Raw genomic sequence first — 16,022 nt, 5'->3', positions numbered from 1 at the left:
ACCCAGGACAGTCATTCTGGAACAGTAGTGTTCACAAGTATGCCTGTGAAATGCATTCTGGGATACAAGGCTGTACCAACACCACACAAGTTACCTCCCCATGCATCCTCAATAAACACGTGGGGCAGATATACATCCGGGTATTTGGACTGTACTACGTCAGTGGCTCACTTTGAATTGGAACAGTACTGAATGGGATGATGTTTCACAAGTACAGACAAGAACGGACACTCATAAACACCCCCATAGTGTGATGACATGATGAAACTGTCGAGGTGGCATCCTGTCTTTAAAATGAAGCTCCACACTAACACAAAATGAAAACAGAGTTACCACCATGTATTCAGGCAGCCCCTCGGATGTTTTTCTTTCAAATTTCATTTTAGGTGGGTTGTTTTCGTTCAAGGTGAAGAGGAAACCACAGATCTGGCTGGGCACTTTTCAACCTCTGTATTTTGAAGGTCGGTATTCAAACTGTGTAATGGACTTCAAAACACATTATGGGCTCCATTTCTTCCTGGTCCATTTTATCGGCCCAGCTTCTTTTAACCCTCTTCTACTTGATCCCAGATTAAGAACTTGCTTTCAAGTTACAGTCTGAAAGGGAGAAGAAAATGTAAACAGGTGTACCTATTGTTAAGGCATTTCAGTTTCTTTGTAGTATGAGGGACTTGAGCTTCTTTCCATTGATTGCATCAGTGTAGAGGTGGATCAAACATGGGAACCCTGCTTTTGTTGGAGGGGAATCAGGCGTGATGATTTTTATAAAAGAACTTTATTAAATTCAAGTGTGGAATTTCCTGTCTTTAATCATTAATGCCCTTGCATGTGAAGGTAGACCTGCAGGGCGGGATACGCTATGGGAGTGTGGAGAAAGGTCAGTTTGGAAATGATGAGCAGAGGGTACTGGTCTGAGATTAGGACTAAGCTGTGATCAAACAGAGCTGGCAATCAGGGGTTTAGCCTCCATCAGGAGTGGAGGTTTGTGAATGTCCTGTTCACCATAATCACGAGAAGAATTCCCTTGTCTGACAATTCTGACTGATGCTACAGTTCCCCTTCGAGTTTGTTTTTTTAGATCCTTAATTTTGCATGTGAAATGCTGTGCGTCTCTCTCAGGCACAGTTGCACAAATCCAAATCCACAACTCCTGAGCACATTGCTCAGCGAACATTTGAGCTGTCTCTGATCTAGTGTTGGTATCATGTCCACGGAGGTTTGTAAATCTAATATTTTGGTGAACTCTCACTACTTTAAGTCTCAGGCACATCTGGCTGCCACTGTTCTTGACCTGCTGGGCAGCTAATGGTTAACAGAAAAAATAAATGTAAAGTCAGTCAACACAGCGGAGCATCTAGCAGCATTTCCCCTGGGAATTGGTGGGGAGCTAAAAAAGAAGGAATATGGGTTTCAAATGTATCAAGTTGCCTGAAACAGGCCTCCAAATTAATAATAATGTCTCTGAGTGTTCTTCCATCAGATCTTGCTTTTGACTCCTTGGTGAGCAGCAGTACGGTGAACTGAAAAGAGGTCAGAGAATGCTAGTACAGGGAGAGCCAAGACCATAAGACAAAACTTGGGAAGAAAATTGAGAAGATTAAATCAAAATGTCTAAATGGGCATCTCTTTATTTATCCAAAACTGATTGAGTTAATCCTGATACCTTAACAGGATTAATTTAATGGGTAACACAAGTAAATACTTACTTGTGTAGTCTATGTTATTAACACCACACTGTCAACTCCAAATAAGTTATTAAAAAGACAGGAGGAGCCTGTTATAGTAATGACAGCGTCAGGATATATCCAGGTTGTCAAGTTAAGCACATAACTTCTAGTCGATATGGACTGTGCATGGAAGTTGATAACATTCAAAAGGCTTGACCTCAGGAGGACCAGGGCCAGAAATAATAGCACAACAGTGCACATGGGCACCAAAGCAAATACATGCAGGAATGCTTACCAGTCTGACTAATGTCATTATCTAACCATTTCATTTGTTTTAAATACTTCCAGGCTTTGACCAGAACTCCTGACAGCTGAAGCAACAATGGAGGCTACAGAACAAATGACCATAGCTCATGAGGAGAGAGGAGGTGAAGGACGACGATGACACTAGCCAACCTGCTGCTGTGGAAGAGCCACTAGAATTTAGTGTGAGAAAAACACTGCTCCATACCTTTGCTGGGGCTCCGGCGGAACTTGACAGCTGCCAAATTAACCAGATTCATGCCATACAGGTTGTAGTCTATGAAGAGCTGCAGCAAGAAGGGGATATGGCCCTCATGGGGTTGGTAATTCTTGTTCATCACTGCTCCACTTTGTAACAGCTCACACACTCTGTAACAAACAGAGTTTGGGACATAAAGAGATATCGGTAAGATGAATGCTGTCATCCTTTGAAATGAAGGGGCTTTGACTGCTGTGATACATACAGTAAGCAGGTGTACCTATTTATTCTTAGTTTATACCATTTTTCACACTTGCCAGAAACTTCTGCACAGTAGCGTAGAAAAACAATGCATGTAAACATATACATTAGGAAATGTACATTTTAATTCTCTCATAAATAATAGGCAGAAATAACTATATAAATTTGATGGTCCAAACACATCCCCCAAGCCTTCCACTATATGAACTTAGTTGGCCCTTTGGATTGAACAATGCAAACATCAAGATTGGTGGAAACAGGATCCAGGAAACTGAGTTTAAGTCACAGATCCATTTGTCTAAGGAACTATCAAACATCAAAACAATGCATCAGAGAGCAAATCTGGAGTGGCTGACAAGTTTGCATGGTGACAAATGGCATAAAATGCAGAATTTATTCAACAAAATAATGCATCAGAAATGTAATAAGATAACATTGTTGTGTGCTCTGTGAAAAGCGAATCAGGTAAAATCTTTTGCCAAGGGCCTCTCTGTAGGCACTGAACTGGCCTGAACTACAGATAAAAATTCATAGCATCCTTCCAGCTGTCAAAGGTTTAAGTACAGTGGCATTAGAAACCTCTGTAGGACCTTGTCAGTATTTGGATTCTTTCTTTCTAATTGATCTTCCTGAGCTCACTTCAATAATAACAGCATCTAAACCATCAACTAAATTTCTCAAGGAGGTTTTTCCATTAATTAATACCTCCATCTTAAATCAGATAAACTGCTGTAATTAAACCTTTACTTAAAAAACCTACTCTTGACCCAGATGTTTTAGTATATGTATGTAACTATGTAAACTATAGGCTAAAGTTTTAGAAAGGGTTGTTGTCAATCAGTTGTGTGACCATTTAAACAGGAATGGTTTGTTTGAAGAGTTTCAGTCAGGTTTTAGAGTTCACCATAGTACAGGAATAGCTCTGGTTAAAGTTACCAATGATCTCCTCATGGCTTCAAACGATGGACTTGTCTCTATACTTGTCCTGCTAGATCTTAGTGCTGCATTTGACATTATTGATCATAGTATTCTACTACAGAGACTTGAAAGTGTGATCAAGATTAAAGGAACTGCATTAGACTGGTCTGAATCCTATGTGCCAGACAGATTCCAGTTTGTCCATGTAAACAATGATTCTTTTATATATACCAAAGTAAGCTATGGAGTTCTTCAGGGTTCTGTGCTAGGATCAATGTTATTCAACAATGCTTCCCTTAGGCAATATTATTAGAAAGCACAGCATAAACTTCCATGCTACATAGATGATACCCAGCTATATTTATCCATGAAACCAGATGAAACTAATCAGCTGGTTAAACTCCAAGCATGCCTTAAAAACACAAAGGCTTGGATGACCTGTAATTTTCTACTTTCTACGTATTTGTGTCTTCCAGGCTGGATTATTGTAACTCATTACTGTCTGGCTGTCCAAGTAGCTCTTTAAAAAGCCTCCAATTGATTCAAAACGCTGCAGCAAGAGCACTGACAGGAATTAGAAAGAGAGATCATATTACTCCAGTTTTAGCTTCTCTTCATTGGCTCCTTTTAAAATCTAGAATTGAATTTGTTATTGTTCTGTGTGTTTCCATCAGCTCAATATATGCATCTATGACAGAAGTTTGTTTATCTTGTTTCCCCTGTCTTTCTCTTTATCTTCTCTGTTTCTACCCGGCTGGCCTTCAGCAGATGGGTCCCTCCATATGAGCTGGGTTCTGCTCAAGGTTTCTTCCTGTTAAAAGGGAGTTTTTCCTTGCCACCGTCGCCCTCAGGTTGCGGGCTGGTTTTTGTAAAGCGTCTTGAGACAATTTGTATTGTTATTGGCGTCAATAAAATTTAAGTGAATTTAATTTAATTTAATTCACATTTATGAGAGTAGCACAAAATTTTCCATAAGGTTCAGTTGCACTGTAAAGACAGCCATACCCAGTATCCTCTGCTTGATCAATTATCAACATTAGAGCAGAGATGACCAAGTGTCACTTGAATTAATTATTTCATAAATTCAATTTAGTTAATTCAGACTTGCTAAATATGATTTAAGGTTGAACCACAGCACATATCACATACTATTAATTATGTTGGGTTTCACAAATTAATGAAATTAGCTTTGACAAGTAAAACTAAATTAAATCTATAAATATAATTTAAGACTTAAGTCTTAAATTAAGTTGTGTTTTTTGAGAACATTCTCTGTTTTTGAAGAACTTGTTGTCCTTGACCAACTTGCTGGATAGAAAAAGGCGAACAGGGAGCAGTTGACTGTGTAAATGTCTGAGGTCTTCCCTGGAGTCATGTTTCCTCTTAAAGGACAGAACCCTGTGTTGACATACTGACTGATTAAAGACAAGAGCCAGGCCTGCCATTCACACTCTTCCCTTCTTATTTATTTTTTCTCCAACAAATGTTCTTTTCTTATTCTTCTCTTCTGCCCTCCTCTAATTGTTAATGTTATTTTTTTTAATTTATTTTTATTTTGTTTAACACGTCCTTGTTATTTTCCATGTTCAGTCAGATTTAGTCTCATTTACATTTCCACACTTCTTCAATTATATTGTAGCAGTTGAGCGTATTCTCCTCTGGCCACTTCCTGTCTCCCTCTCCTGCTCTTTGCCAAGTATCAATTCTTCAGTCACATTGTCACCACTAAAGGCAGATCACTCTGCAAAAATAATTCAGCCTTCCGGTGTGCTTCCATAGACAGACTCACCCAATCAATGCACACAACTGAATACACAGCAATCGATTTCAGTTTAGCGAGCTGGCAGAGTCATGCACACACAGTCTGGCATTCAGAAACATCAAACAAAGGGGGCCTGTGATGATCCCCGTTCACATTAAACTTTATTGATCCACAGTAATCTTACCTTTTGACCATCTGTGGATTGTACAGATAGATCTTCATAAAGAGCTTCTCCTTGGCGTGATAACCATAGAAGGGCCTGCAAGACACGAATAAGACCACACACAATAAAATGTGTGTGTGTGTATATATATATATATATATACACACACACCTTGATAGTTCCTCGCAATGATTTACCACAATGGTATTTTATGAGTTTTAAATAGGATTTGCACACAAGATTCAACATTCTTTATTGCCATATACTAAGTAACAATGCAGCATCATTGAAATTCTTTGTACTAGGTGCAAACGCAACTTCACAGAAGCAATGAAGTTAAAATAAAAGCAGAATAGTCTGTCTCTCTGTGTTAACCCTGCAATACTGGAGACCTGACGACGGTGTACCCTGTCTCTTGCCAATGACAGCTTTCATAGGCTCCAGCCCCCAAGCAACTCTCCAGAGGGCAAACGTTTACAGAGAATGAATGAATGAATGAATAAAAGGAGTCTAGTGCATGATTCATAGAGGCATTTGTGACAAATATCAACATAGCTGTGTGTCACTTACATGCCAGAGACCAACACCACCTTGAATACATGCTGGTTGTTGGAGGAGGGGTTTCCCATGGCGACGTTGAGGGCTCTGTCAATACTGAAGGCCAACTGTCGCAGGTAGCGTTCTGGCTGCAGCCCGTAGCCATCATATGGCACGTAGATGTACGGGAACACGCCATGGAGGTGGAGACACGTCTTCTGGCCTGCAACACAACAACAGCAAATTTTTAATCCTAAAGTACTGCATTTCGATTTAAGGTTTGTGGCTTTTAAGGACATGAACATTTAGTGCAAAGACAGTTCATTCTAAATCAACATCCAATTTTATTCATTTGTATCAACAAAGTGTCAACAAAACAAAAACTTGCCATAACCTAGGCAGCAGGAAACAACCCACTCACATATTTCCCAGCATGCACCAGCACAGTCTTTGAATATAAACATAAGCTACACAGATGTAGTCTTTGATTAGATTTCTTTTACTGAGACCATTAAATCTACTGACTGCAGAAATTGAGATGGATGGAGTATGCGGAGGGTCCAGTAAACAGTTTTCCCCTGTACACTTTGTGACCAATCCCTGCAAGGCAACAGAGATGGATGAGTGCGACAAAAAGCCTTTAATGACTTGATTCATGATGGACATGTACAGAGTGTGACCACAGCCCATTAGCTAAATAACTAAACAAAAACTGAGAGGAAGAGTGTGGAGGCGATGGCTGTGGGTGGAGCTGAGCAGAGAAGATTGAGGTCTTGAGCAATGTGAAGTGAGGTCAGCCGCTATACAGTATTCATAACGGGAGGGGTGTGACATCACAGCACTCCCAGACAGACACGCACACTACTGCTGAAGAGTCATCTGAGGTGAACTGTGCTGCAGACACTAGCTCTGATTCATTCTCCATCTGCCAGAATCAGCCTGGGCCAGAGCTTTTATCTGCACACTGCTGGCGGAGGACTGCACTATGTTTGATCTGGTTACATAAAGGATAATAACAACAATGTAAAAATTAGGACACCGTACGCAGAAGGTGCCAAAGCTCACACAAATCAGAGCTTCTCTGTTAAGATATATTGCACAAGTGGCAGTCTGACAGTTTGGTCAGGGGGAGACAGTATTTGACAATTGCCCAGGACGTACATGCCCATAGACGTGGCTGCCTTCCACGTCAATGGTAGAGGAGGGGCCTGGTACTGTCTCGCTCCCCACCCCATAAACAACACACATTTAGCTTGCCAAGTGTACATGATTATGCTATGGTGTGACAAATGCTGTGTGCAATGCTGCAGTCCCCCGAGTACCATCTTTGAAATTACTGGGCCCAAAGTGGAGCCTCCAAAAGAGAAACACATTCATTCAACAATAAATGAGACTGCTTCACAGTAGGGAAAAGGGATATTGTAAGATGGAATGTGGTGCTGAAAGACAATGAGGTCCTCATGCCTGAATCTGACAACCACTGCACGATATAGGGAACACTCTGTGCTGGAGCTCACAGGCACAGCTCCCCCAGTGGAAGCTAGTAAGTTTATGTGAGGGGGAAATCAGCCTGAGGAGAATACCACTGTGAGATAAAAAAAAGGAGTTTACGTTTGTCTTGTTAATATGGCTGCTATGCTCAGCCAAAAGGAGGAGATATTAGGTCTAGGAAAACCTCTAACACAAAATGATTATCACCTCCTCTGCCTCTGAAGTCTTTTCAGGCTTTTTTTATCTGATATTTTTACATCACTGTAAACTGAATGACTGTGGGTTCTGCGCTGTCTTTGGTATAACGTAAGATGTGGAAAATTGCTGCTGCTTCATTCTTACCTCGATTGATGTATTACAATGTCATTTAGTTAAGGACCTGAGCTATTGATGCGTTTACCATCACAAGCCCTTCCCATTGGCTGTATTAGTCATTACAGATGCAAAATTCAACAAAAAAAAAAATTAAACAGGCAACTAACAGGGCATTTTGGAAGCAAAAAGGGGTGGTAAACCAACGTAATGTAATGTTTTCATTAGTTTGTTTTCAGATCTAAAACAAAAAATTGCAGATGAACTGATATTGAAAACTGTTCTGAATCACAGCGACCACAAATTGGAGCATTTCAAGTTTAAAGCGTTATTCTCCTCAATGGGCCAGAAGCAGTCATTACTTTTTTAAAAACTACTTACTTACATGTCTTTTAACATTATGGTCACTTGAGGTTTCTATTCAACTAACTTCACTCTCATTAAGCTATAAAAATCAAGTGGTGTCACTGAAAAAGATAAAAATGCTGCCCAACCGAACACACACTACCGTTTATAGTGTATGCATCAGTGAGATGAAGAACAAAAATGTTGGGAAAAGATGGAATAATAAAGTTAACATTTTCCTGATGCAGTGCAGCAGTATTTCAATTAACCTGCCACATAGTTCCAGTTAAACAATGGTGAACTCTGACCTGAAAACGTGCTGGTATTTAAGTCCAGAAGATGTGTGATCATACTTTAATAAGTCGCTTGACCAAACAGATTTCACAGACCTTCTGAGTTCCACGAAAGCACATTTAGTAATGTACTCTAAGTTGTACTTGATCAAAGCTTTTATGTAAACATTTAACCCGTTTGAAACATCGTTAGTTTTTCTGAAAAATAAAATGTGTTAATAAAAAAGAAAAACTCCAGATTAACCACTAATGAAAGTATGGAACAATAGATAGTGAGATCAGTACTTGAAGCAGTGCCAATAAAGATATTCAAGTCAGCTCAGTCAAGTCCCAGTCTAGACTGCAGTGTGTGTTTGTGTGTCAGTGCTGAATATGGCCAAGGTGTGAGTAACTCCTCTGCAAGTCACACAAAGCCTGGCAACTACTTTGGCGGTGAGGGAGCAGAGAAGCCGGCATGCTTCCGTCTGTCCTCAGCCTGTCGAGTCAACATGGAGTCTCTTTCTTTCTGTCTCTCTCTTTCTCACACACACTACAAGCAGCCAATGCTGGCTTCTGCTGCAGTTGCTAGGCAACAGTACCGGCAAAGCAAAAGCCCCTGACGGACAGCAGGAGAGATAAACAAGTGATTCTTTCCACCCAGCTGGTCAGGCCACAGGAAGAGAAAGGGGGAGAATAAGTGTGTGCCTGAGAAAGCAGGACGGAATGAAATAAAGAAAAGAAGAGCAGACAGAGAGGAGGAATGATAACAAGAGCTATGTGTCTGCATGAGAGAGCACGAAAACATGGAGCGGAAAAAAGAGAGAGGAATTAAATGAAAAGAAGGAGAGTAATAAAGAATAAATAAAGAGTTTGCATATGCTTCAGGGAGTTCCAGATGTTAGGGGGAAACAAAAGGAAGTGTGGACTGATCAGCCTTTCAAATTTCTGAGAGAATTATTATCTGGTGCTTCAACTGAATGGCTCACATTTGTGCACAAGCCCAACTTAGGTCTGAACAATTAACCAAGACCGTATGATGACCTTCCAGTCATGAGAAAATTCCTCCAAACATATTGCTCCTCAGACAAGTGTCCAACAACAGCCCCCACGTAACCCACGTACTGATCACTGTTTAGATTTGTAGTTTTCTACTTACAGATGAACCTGAACCTAGGGCTCCACCTGGTCTGTATGAATAATGTCGTAGCTCCCCAAGTCATGGCTGTAGGATTAGTTTGAAGAAATGTATAGGCGAAATAACGGGGAGATTGCATTACAGACAACAAAATCATCATTTTATCACCAGTCTAGCTAGTCATATCTATAAAACAATATGTATTATGAACAATATTCATTTGAGGCTCTCAAACTGGCCTTTACCACTCAAACCTTTCCTGGACCCTGTTACTTTTGTTGTTGTTGTTGTTTTATCAGCAGGCATTTGAGAAGCTGGCTTAATAATAAATCCAAAATCAATTGTCTTTCAGTTAATCATGCAATCATTTTTGGCAGGGGAGCTTATAGTCAGTATGCGGTGAATGGCGTGTTGCACCTCGGCTGTTTCAGATGTCACTTCCTGTCAAGCCTCCAGCTGGAGGATTGTTGAATGAAAGCTGTAGGGAGGGAGGGGCTGTGAAAGTAGAGGAGGAGTGCTGGTACACATGGGTTCACAGTGCCAAGAGGCTCCCCCCTATGTCTTCTCATCCCAGCTCCCACTCCCTTGTGGTAATCAGCACTGCAACTTCATGACTCAGCACCCAGCACAGCAGCCCTACAACACCACTAGATCAGTAAGTTAGGCCCCCCAGCAAATTAGAGGCAGAACCAGCCTGTAAACTAGTCTGGCAGCCACTTGGACAGCTGTTCATCTATTGTTTGACATGCAGTGCTACAGACAGATACTCTGCTCTAACCAGTTTTATTTTATAGATTTTATTTTATAGACTAACCACTGAATAGGGACCTATCTAGCATATCCATTTAGCTGTAGTTTCCTCTGGTACACCATACAATTTACGACAAAGATACCAATGAAAACACACAATCGCATGTTGTACATGCACACGTTTTTTTTGTTGTTGTCTTACTATGACGAGGGATTAAAAAAATGGACAGAAGTACTGGTCGCTGAAACTGACACTCACCAAAACATTCTCCACACCAAGTTTTCAACGTTTTTCCCATCTGTTTTCCCATCTCACTTTCCCATCACCTGCTCCTTAAATTAACTGCTAGAGAGGGCAGAGGGGATGGAATATACAGATGAGCAGTCTGAAAATGAATGAGAGCAGACAAGGACTTTATGCTCCCTGCTTGATAAATTACACTGGACTGCATTATATGATCTTTGGTACGGTTAGTGAGACTGTTCTAAGTCTGGCTGTGGTAGGAGAGCTAACATAAACTCAACCAGTTCTCAACCAGGGGTAAAATGGCATCACAGACAAGGAACTGTAAATACCTGAATAGATACACCAGAAAAGTGATTACTGAGTACAAATATGTTCTGACTTGACCTCATCTTCATTATGTATTATTGAGCATCTTGATCTCCCAGGGGCACTAAGCAAAATTCAGCCCAAGTGGGCCACCAAAAAGACCATGACTCTATTAAAAATAAGTGGACAAATACACGATGGAGTAAAATATGAGGGCCAGTCCAGATTTGGATGCCTATTTTGGATAACAGATATTGTTCATGTGGTTTTGTTCTGGGACATTTAGGCTACCAAAACATTTAAATTGATAAAATCAATGCTGCACTTTACCTTATGTCATGCCAAACACCTCAGCTGTGTGTGTAGATTTTAAATTGAGTGATGAGACCAAAATGTAATGTGGCAAATATGAATTTGAAACTGGCTTACTCTGGTGGCTCAAGTTACCTAAATGAAATAACAACAAACACCAGTAGCCAGCATATTAGCTTGGCTATATACTGGCTATTTAGACAGTAATGTTACACGTGATAACAACTTACACTTACTGTGCTTGGAAAAGTCACAGCAAACTGCAGCCCATCCTGGCAATAGCCTGTGAATAAAGATGAACAGCTGAACAGCTTTTCAATAGGGAAGTCAAAGCATGTGGAGCTCCCCCTGGTGACTGGCTGCAGTATTGGTCAAAAGCTCCACCTCCTCCATAAGTATTTGTTTCAAGGAAAATTACTCTCATTTTAGGAAGTGAAAATAATGCTAATGCATGTTTGTTTTGGCTCTCAAACTGGCCTTTACCACTCAAACCTTTCCTGGACCCTGTTACTTTTGTTGTTGTTGTTGTTTTATCAGCAGGCATTTGAGAAGCTGGCTTAATAATAAATCCAAAATCAATTGTCTTTCAGTTAATCATGCAATCATTTTTGGCAGGGGAGCTTATAGTCAGTATGCGGTGAATGGCGTGTTGCACCTCGGCTGTTTCAGATGTCACTTCCTGTCAAGCCTCCAGCTGGAGGATTGTTGAATGAAAGCTGTAGGGAGGGAGGGGCTGTGAAAGTAGAGGAGGAGTGCTGGTACACATGGGTTCACAGTGCCAAGAGGCTCCCCCCTATGTCTTCTCATCCCAGCTCCCACTCCCTTGTGGTAATCAGCACTGCAACTTCATGACTCAGCACCCAGCACAGCAGCCCTACAACACCACTAGATCAGTAAGTTAGGCCCCCCAGCAAATTAGAGGCAGAACCAGCCTGTAAACTAGTCTGGCAGCCACTTGGACAGCTGTTCATCTATTGTTTGACATGCAGTGCTACAGACAGATACTCTGCTCTAACCAGTTTTATTTTATAGATTTTATTTTATAGACTAACCACTGAATAGGGACCTATCTAGCATATCCATTTAGCTGTAGTTTCCTCTGGTACACCATACAATTTACGACAAAGATACCAATGAAAACACACAATCGCATGTTGTACATGCACACGTTTTTTTTGTTGTTGTCTTACTATGACGAGGGATTAAAAAAATGGACAGAAGTACTGGTCGCTGAAACTGACACTCACCAAAACATTCTCCACACCAAGTTTTCAACGTTTTTCAGGCCACGGATCCCCAAACCGATGAACAGATTAAAGTAGGGATCCCCAACCTAGTGTCAAGGTGCGCTGCTGAGATCACTGAATGAGTGAAGGGTTGACTGAAAGATAACGTCTTCTGCCTCCATTTTATAATATGTTGGATTCATGTTAATGTGTATTTAAAGAAATCTAAATTTGTGGGAGATGTTAAAAAAAAAAAAAAACAAACAAACAAAAAAAAAAAACATAAAAATGTCTAATCAACCAAAGATTTTGTGATCCCCTGCATTACCTCTGCGGACCACCTTGGGGTCATGGACCCCCTGTTGAAGACCCTATGCTATAAAGGCTGTATGTGTTACTCCAGTGTTAAGATTGTTCTTGTGCATCATTTGTAATCGCTGTATAAACACCGTTTTGGGCTTTATTCACTGATGGGATGTACAGTATATCCTACACAGCTTAAATCAATCAGCGCTCAACTATGGCTTTTTAACAGCGAGCAACAGTTCTGTTTAAGTGCTTTGTGATTCAGTGGTACACTTTGGTCATGTAAACATAACACACATTGCTAAAAAGGCCACATTTCCATCCCCGTCAATCAATTGCGTATGTTTTTCCATGGCTGAAACCGTGTTTATGCTGTCAGCCACTTGGCTAAATGGTCTTGTATTTATACAGCGATTTTCCACCTATTGGTACTCAAAGAGCTTTACAGTCACAATGAACACATTTACACACTTGTTCACAAAAGTACACACATTAATACACTAGTCCCAAGCAACCTGCTCTTCCTATCCACTGAACCACAGCCTTTGCCCAGTAATCAGCTACAATTTAAAGATTCCGCTCCAGTTTGAATCTTGTACCAACAATTAACCTGTTCGATCCACCATGAGCTGTATTCATTTAATGCATAGGCAGTTCTTATACTTACAGCGGTCCTGTGTAGTTGTTAATAACAGGTACAGCATAAAGTATTTATATCTAGTGTACAGTTGTATATATCTATAAAAGTGTGCCTTACCACTTGTAGATTCTGTGTCTGTTCTTTTTAGAAATTATTTCTGTATTCTCTGTTGTAATATGTTGGAGTGGAGTAGATGTAGCGTATATGTAGCACAGTGGGACTAGGAGAAGCAGTGTTCAGCAGTAACCAGTACTGTTTTACGTTGTACATGGCCTATAGGCAAGCACGTCTACACTAGTTTCAGCAATAAAATATGAAACACTACTTTCGCCTAAGAGAAAAAATTATGATTTTTCGGCAGTAAACTTATGTTTCCATACAAAAGTCAGATATTAAGTTATAATTGATTAATTTTAGGTGTATAGAGGTTACACCAGAGCCTAGGGGTGTTTTCAGGCATAATTTAATTAAGCTAAACATTGTGTGCTAAAACTGTATCAACCAGTTTTATATATACGGTACCTACATATTCATAAATAAATGCAAACTGATTGATTACTGATTTTGCTGCTTTAACCACTGCATATATACCATTTCGTGTGAAGTTTTTAGATTAGGACTATCTAATTAAAATGTATTTTGTTTAAGCATAAGTCTGTCCTGAAAGATGGGGCTCCTGTTACAAAAAAAAAAGAAAAGAAAGAAAGGGATATTATGAGTTAAACAAACCCAGTAAGTTATGTTCTATCTGTCTGGTGGAGCACATCAGACAAACAAAACATTCATCTGCTGCAGTGCATCCCTTGCTCATCTAAGGAGATGACTGGTAGCAAACCTGGTGAAGGTGAGCACAGCTCAAGCAGCATGCAGGCAGTATCATCAGACCCATCCCGCCCTAGACATGGACTCTGGTCCAGTTTACACCTGGCAATATAATCCAGATCAGATCTGAATTCCCTGCTGCTCAGTATGCAAATAAACACACACGTTAATGACACAACAGAAAATATCAGAATCAGCATCAGCATCAGAATTAGACACTTAATATCCCCACCTGACCCCGATCTCAGGACTTAGCCTGTAGACGGCTACTGCCACAGAGCAACTGATTTAACTGTAGCTTGAAAGTGTTTAACTTTCAAGTGGGGCTGCAACAGCTCATCTATCAGAAATGTAGAAATGAAATGCTTGCTCCAGTTTCTATAACTTGTGTGTATATATTAATGATGTAACTAAAGAAGTTCCCACAGTGGTGCCACGTGTTTAAATGAATGCAACTCTCTTGTCTAGGAAATACTAATAAGGACTTTCTTCTCTACTTCCCAGTTTGTGGCTGAAGTCAAACTCCCACTATACTCAGACAGACAAATGCCACAGGGAAGAATGGAAGAAGACGTTAACAAAACCAGAACTGGTATTAATTAAAAAGCTGCATGGAGAGCTGTGTGAAATATAGCAGTGAGCACTCACACTGCCTGCAGAGAAAATGGCAGACAATGTGCTCACTGCACACATGCATGATGGCGGTGGAGGTGGAAGAAGAAAAACCCACCCTCAACCTGAGGAACTTTAATCAAGTTAAACTATATATTTTATATATTTTAAATTGTTATCAAATTCTATAATGCCCTTTAGTTCAGTGCTAGCATGTTAATGTAAAAGTACAGAATGAGGGTATGAGGTGGTAAACTGTGAAAAATGGAAAATGCTGTATACACAGTCATGTTGGGAAGGTGATAGCACAAACGTCCAGTTAATTACAGACACACAGATTCGTATTCACTCTCTCACACTCACAGGAGCATGCTGGTAGAGTCAGTCTGTACCTCAATGAACAGACTGAGACACACAGAGAAAGAGTAGGTGTGGAGGAAAAGCAGAGGCAGTGGTGAAGAAGACAGAGGCAGAGGGATAGCAAAACAAGACTGGTACAAAGCAAAAAAAAGTTTCACAATTTGTAGCGATATTTTGAGCAGGAGAGTTTGAAGCGTAAAGGACAGTCTGATCATTAGACCCATTTTCATGACAATTAAAAGTGTCTCGTATCCAGATTAATTGCATATGTGATTTATTATATGCATTCAAAATTGTCAAAATTCCAATTTCACACAACTTTGTGTTCTTGTTGAAGACAAATACCACTGTCTAGACTATTGTCAGTGCAACCGCTACAAATTGGTCAGGAACAACTTATGTGTCGGCCTGGATCATCAGAACGGGCATGCCAAACTAGATTTCAGCTCACTTAAATAAAAACAGGTTTTGATTACCTAACTTGTCAAAAAAGAGAGCACTGAACACTCAGGACACAAGTTTTGTTCGTCTTCGCTGAATCTATTTCATGCCACTCCCTCACCTCGGATCATCAGTGGAATCTCAACCACACTGAGGATTCAACAGCTGCGCTGACCGGGGTCACATAAATGCTACAACAGTACATCATGTCTTTCCAATGAGAGTAGAAGGAGATGTTTTGATTTCAGTGTCACTGTAGCTGCTGTTATCACGGGATAATTCTTGACTGTGTGCTTCCAACCATCACCTACTAATAAAGTAACACAAGGTTTGAACACCTGTATTGGAGATATAGAATGATGGCTGCAAGAAATCCAAAAAACGAACATCTTTTTTCAATCAAATATTTTTTTTTTATTATTTGTGGAGCATTTGCATTTATAGGTGCAGGTGACGTTGATATAGACGGTACAGACGAGAACCCTCTCTATCAGGATTTTTACCACAGTAGTGCAGACTCATGCATGGCTTCATTTAAAGACAGTAGACTCTTTAAAGAATTATGCTCTTCAAAGAACAATTCTTTCTAAAATATTGGCGTCAGCCTATAAAACACATGTATAAAAACACAAACA

General features: G+C 40.3%; 1 protein-coding gene across 2 annotated transcripts in view; it reads right to left on the bottom strand.

Moving 5' to 3' along the window:
* rev3l (REV3 like, DNA directed polymerase zeta catalytic subunit) overlaps nt 1-16,022 on the bottom strand; it is a 62,187-nt gene that overhangs the window by 27,167 nt on the left and 18,998 nt on the right. For both annotated transcript variants that reach the window (XM_047573976.1, XM_047573977.1), the window contains exons 2-4: nt 5,844-6,033; nt 5,295-5,369; nt 2,179-2,339 (exon numbers count right to left, since the gene is read on the bottom strand). In XM_047573976.1, coding sequence (XP_047429932.1) covers nt 2,179-2,339; nt 5,295-5,369; nt 5,844-6,033 — 426 coding nt within the window. The remainder of the gene's footprint in view (nt 1-2,178; nt 2,340-5,294; nt 5,370-5,843; nt 6,034-16,022) is intronic.

Source organism: Mugil cephalus, chromosome 21 (genome assembly GCF_022458985.1).
Source record: "Mugil cephalus isolate CIBA_MC_2020 chromosome 21, CIBA_Mcephalus_1.1, whole genome shotgun sequence".
Taxonomy (NCBI): Eukaryota; Metazoa; Chordata; class Actinopteri; order Mugiliformes; family Mugilidae; genus Mugil; species Mugil cephalus.
Note: the sequence above shows the minus strand (reverse complement) of the source record. Positions and strands in the feature narration are given on the sequence as shown.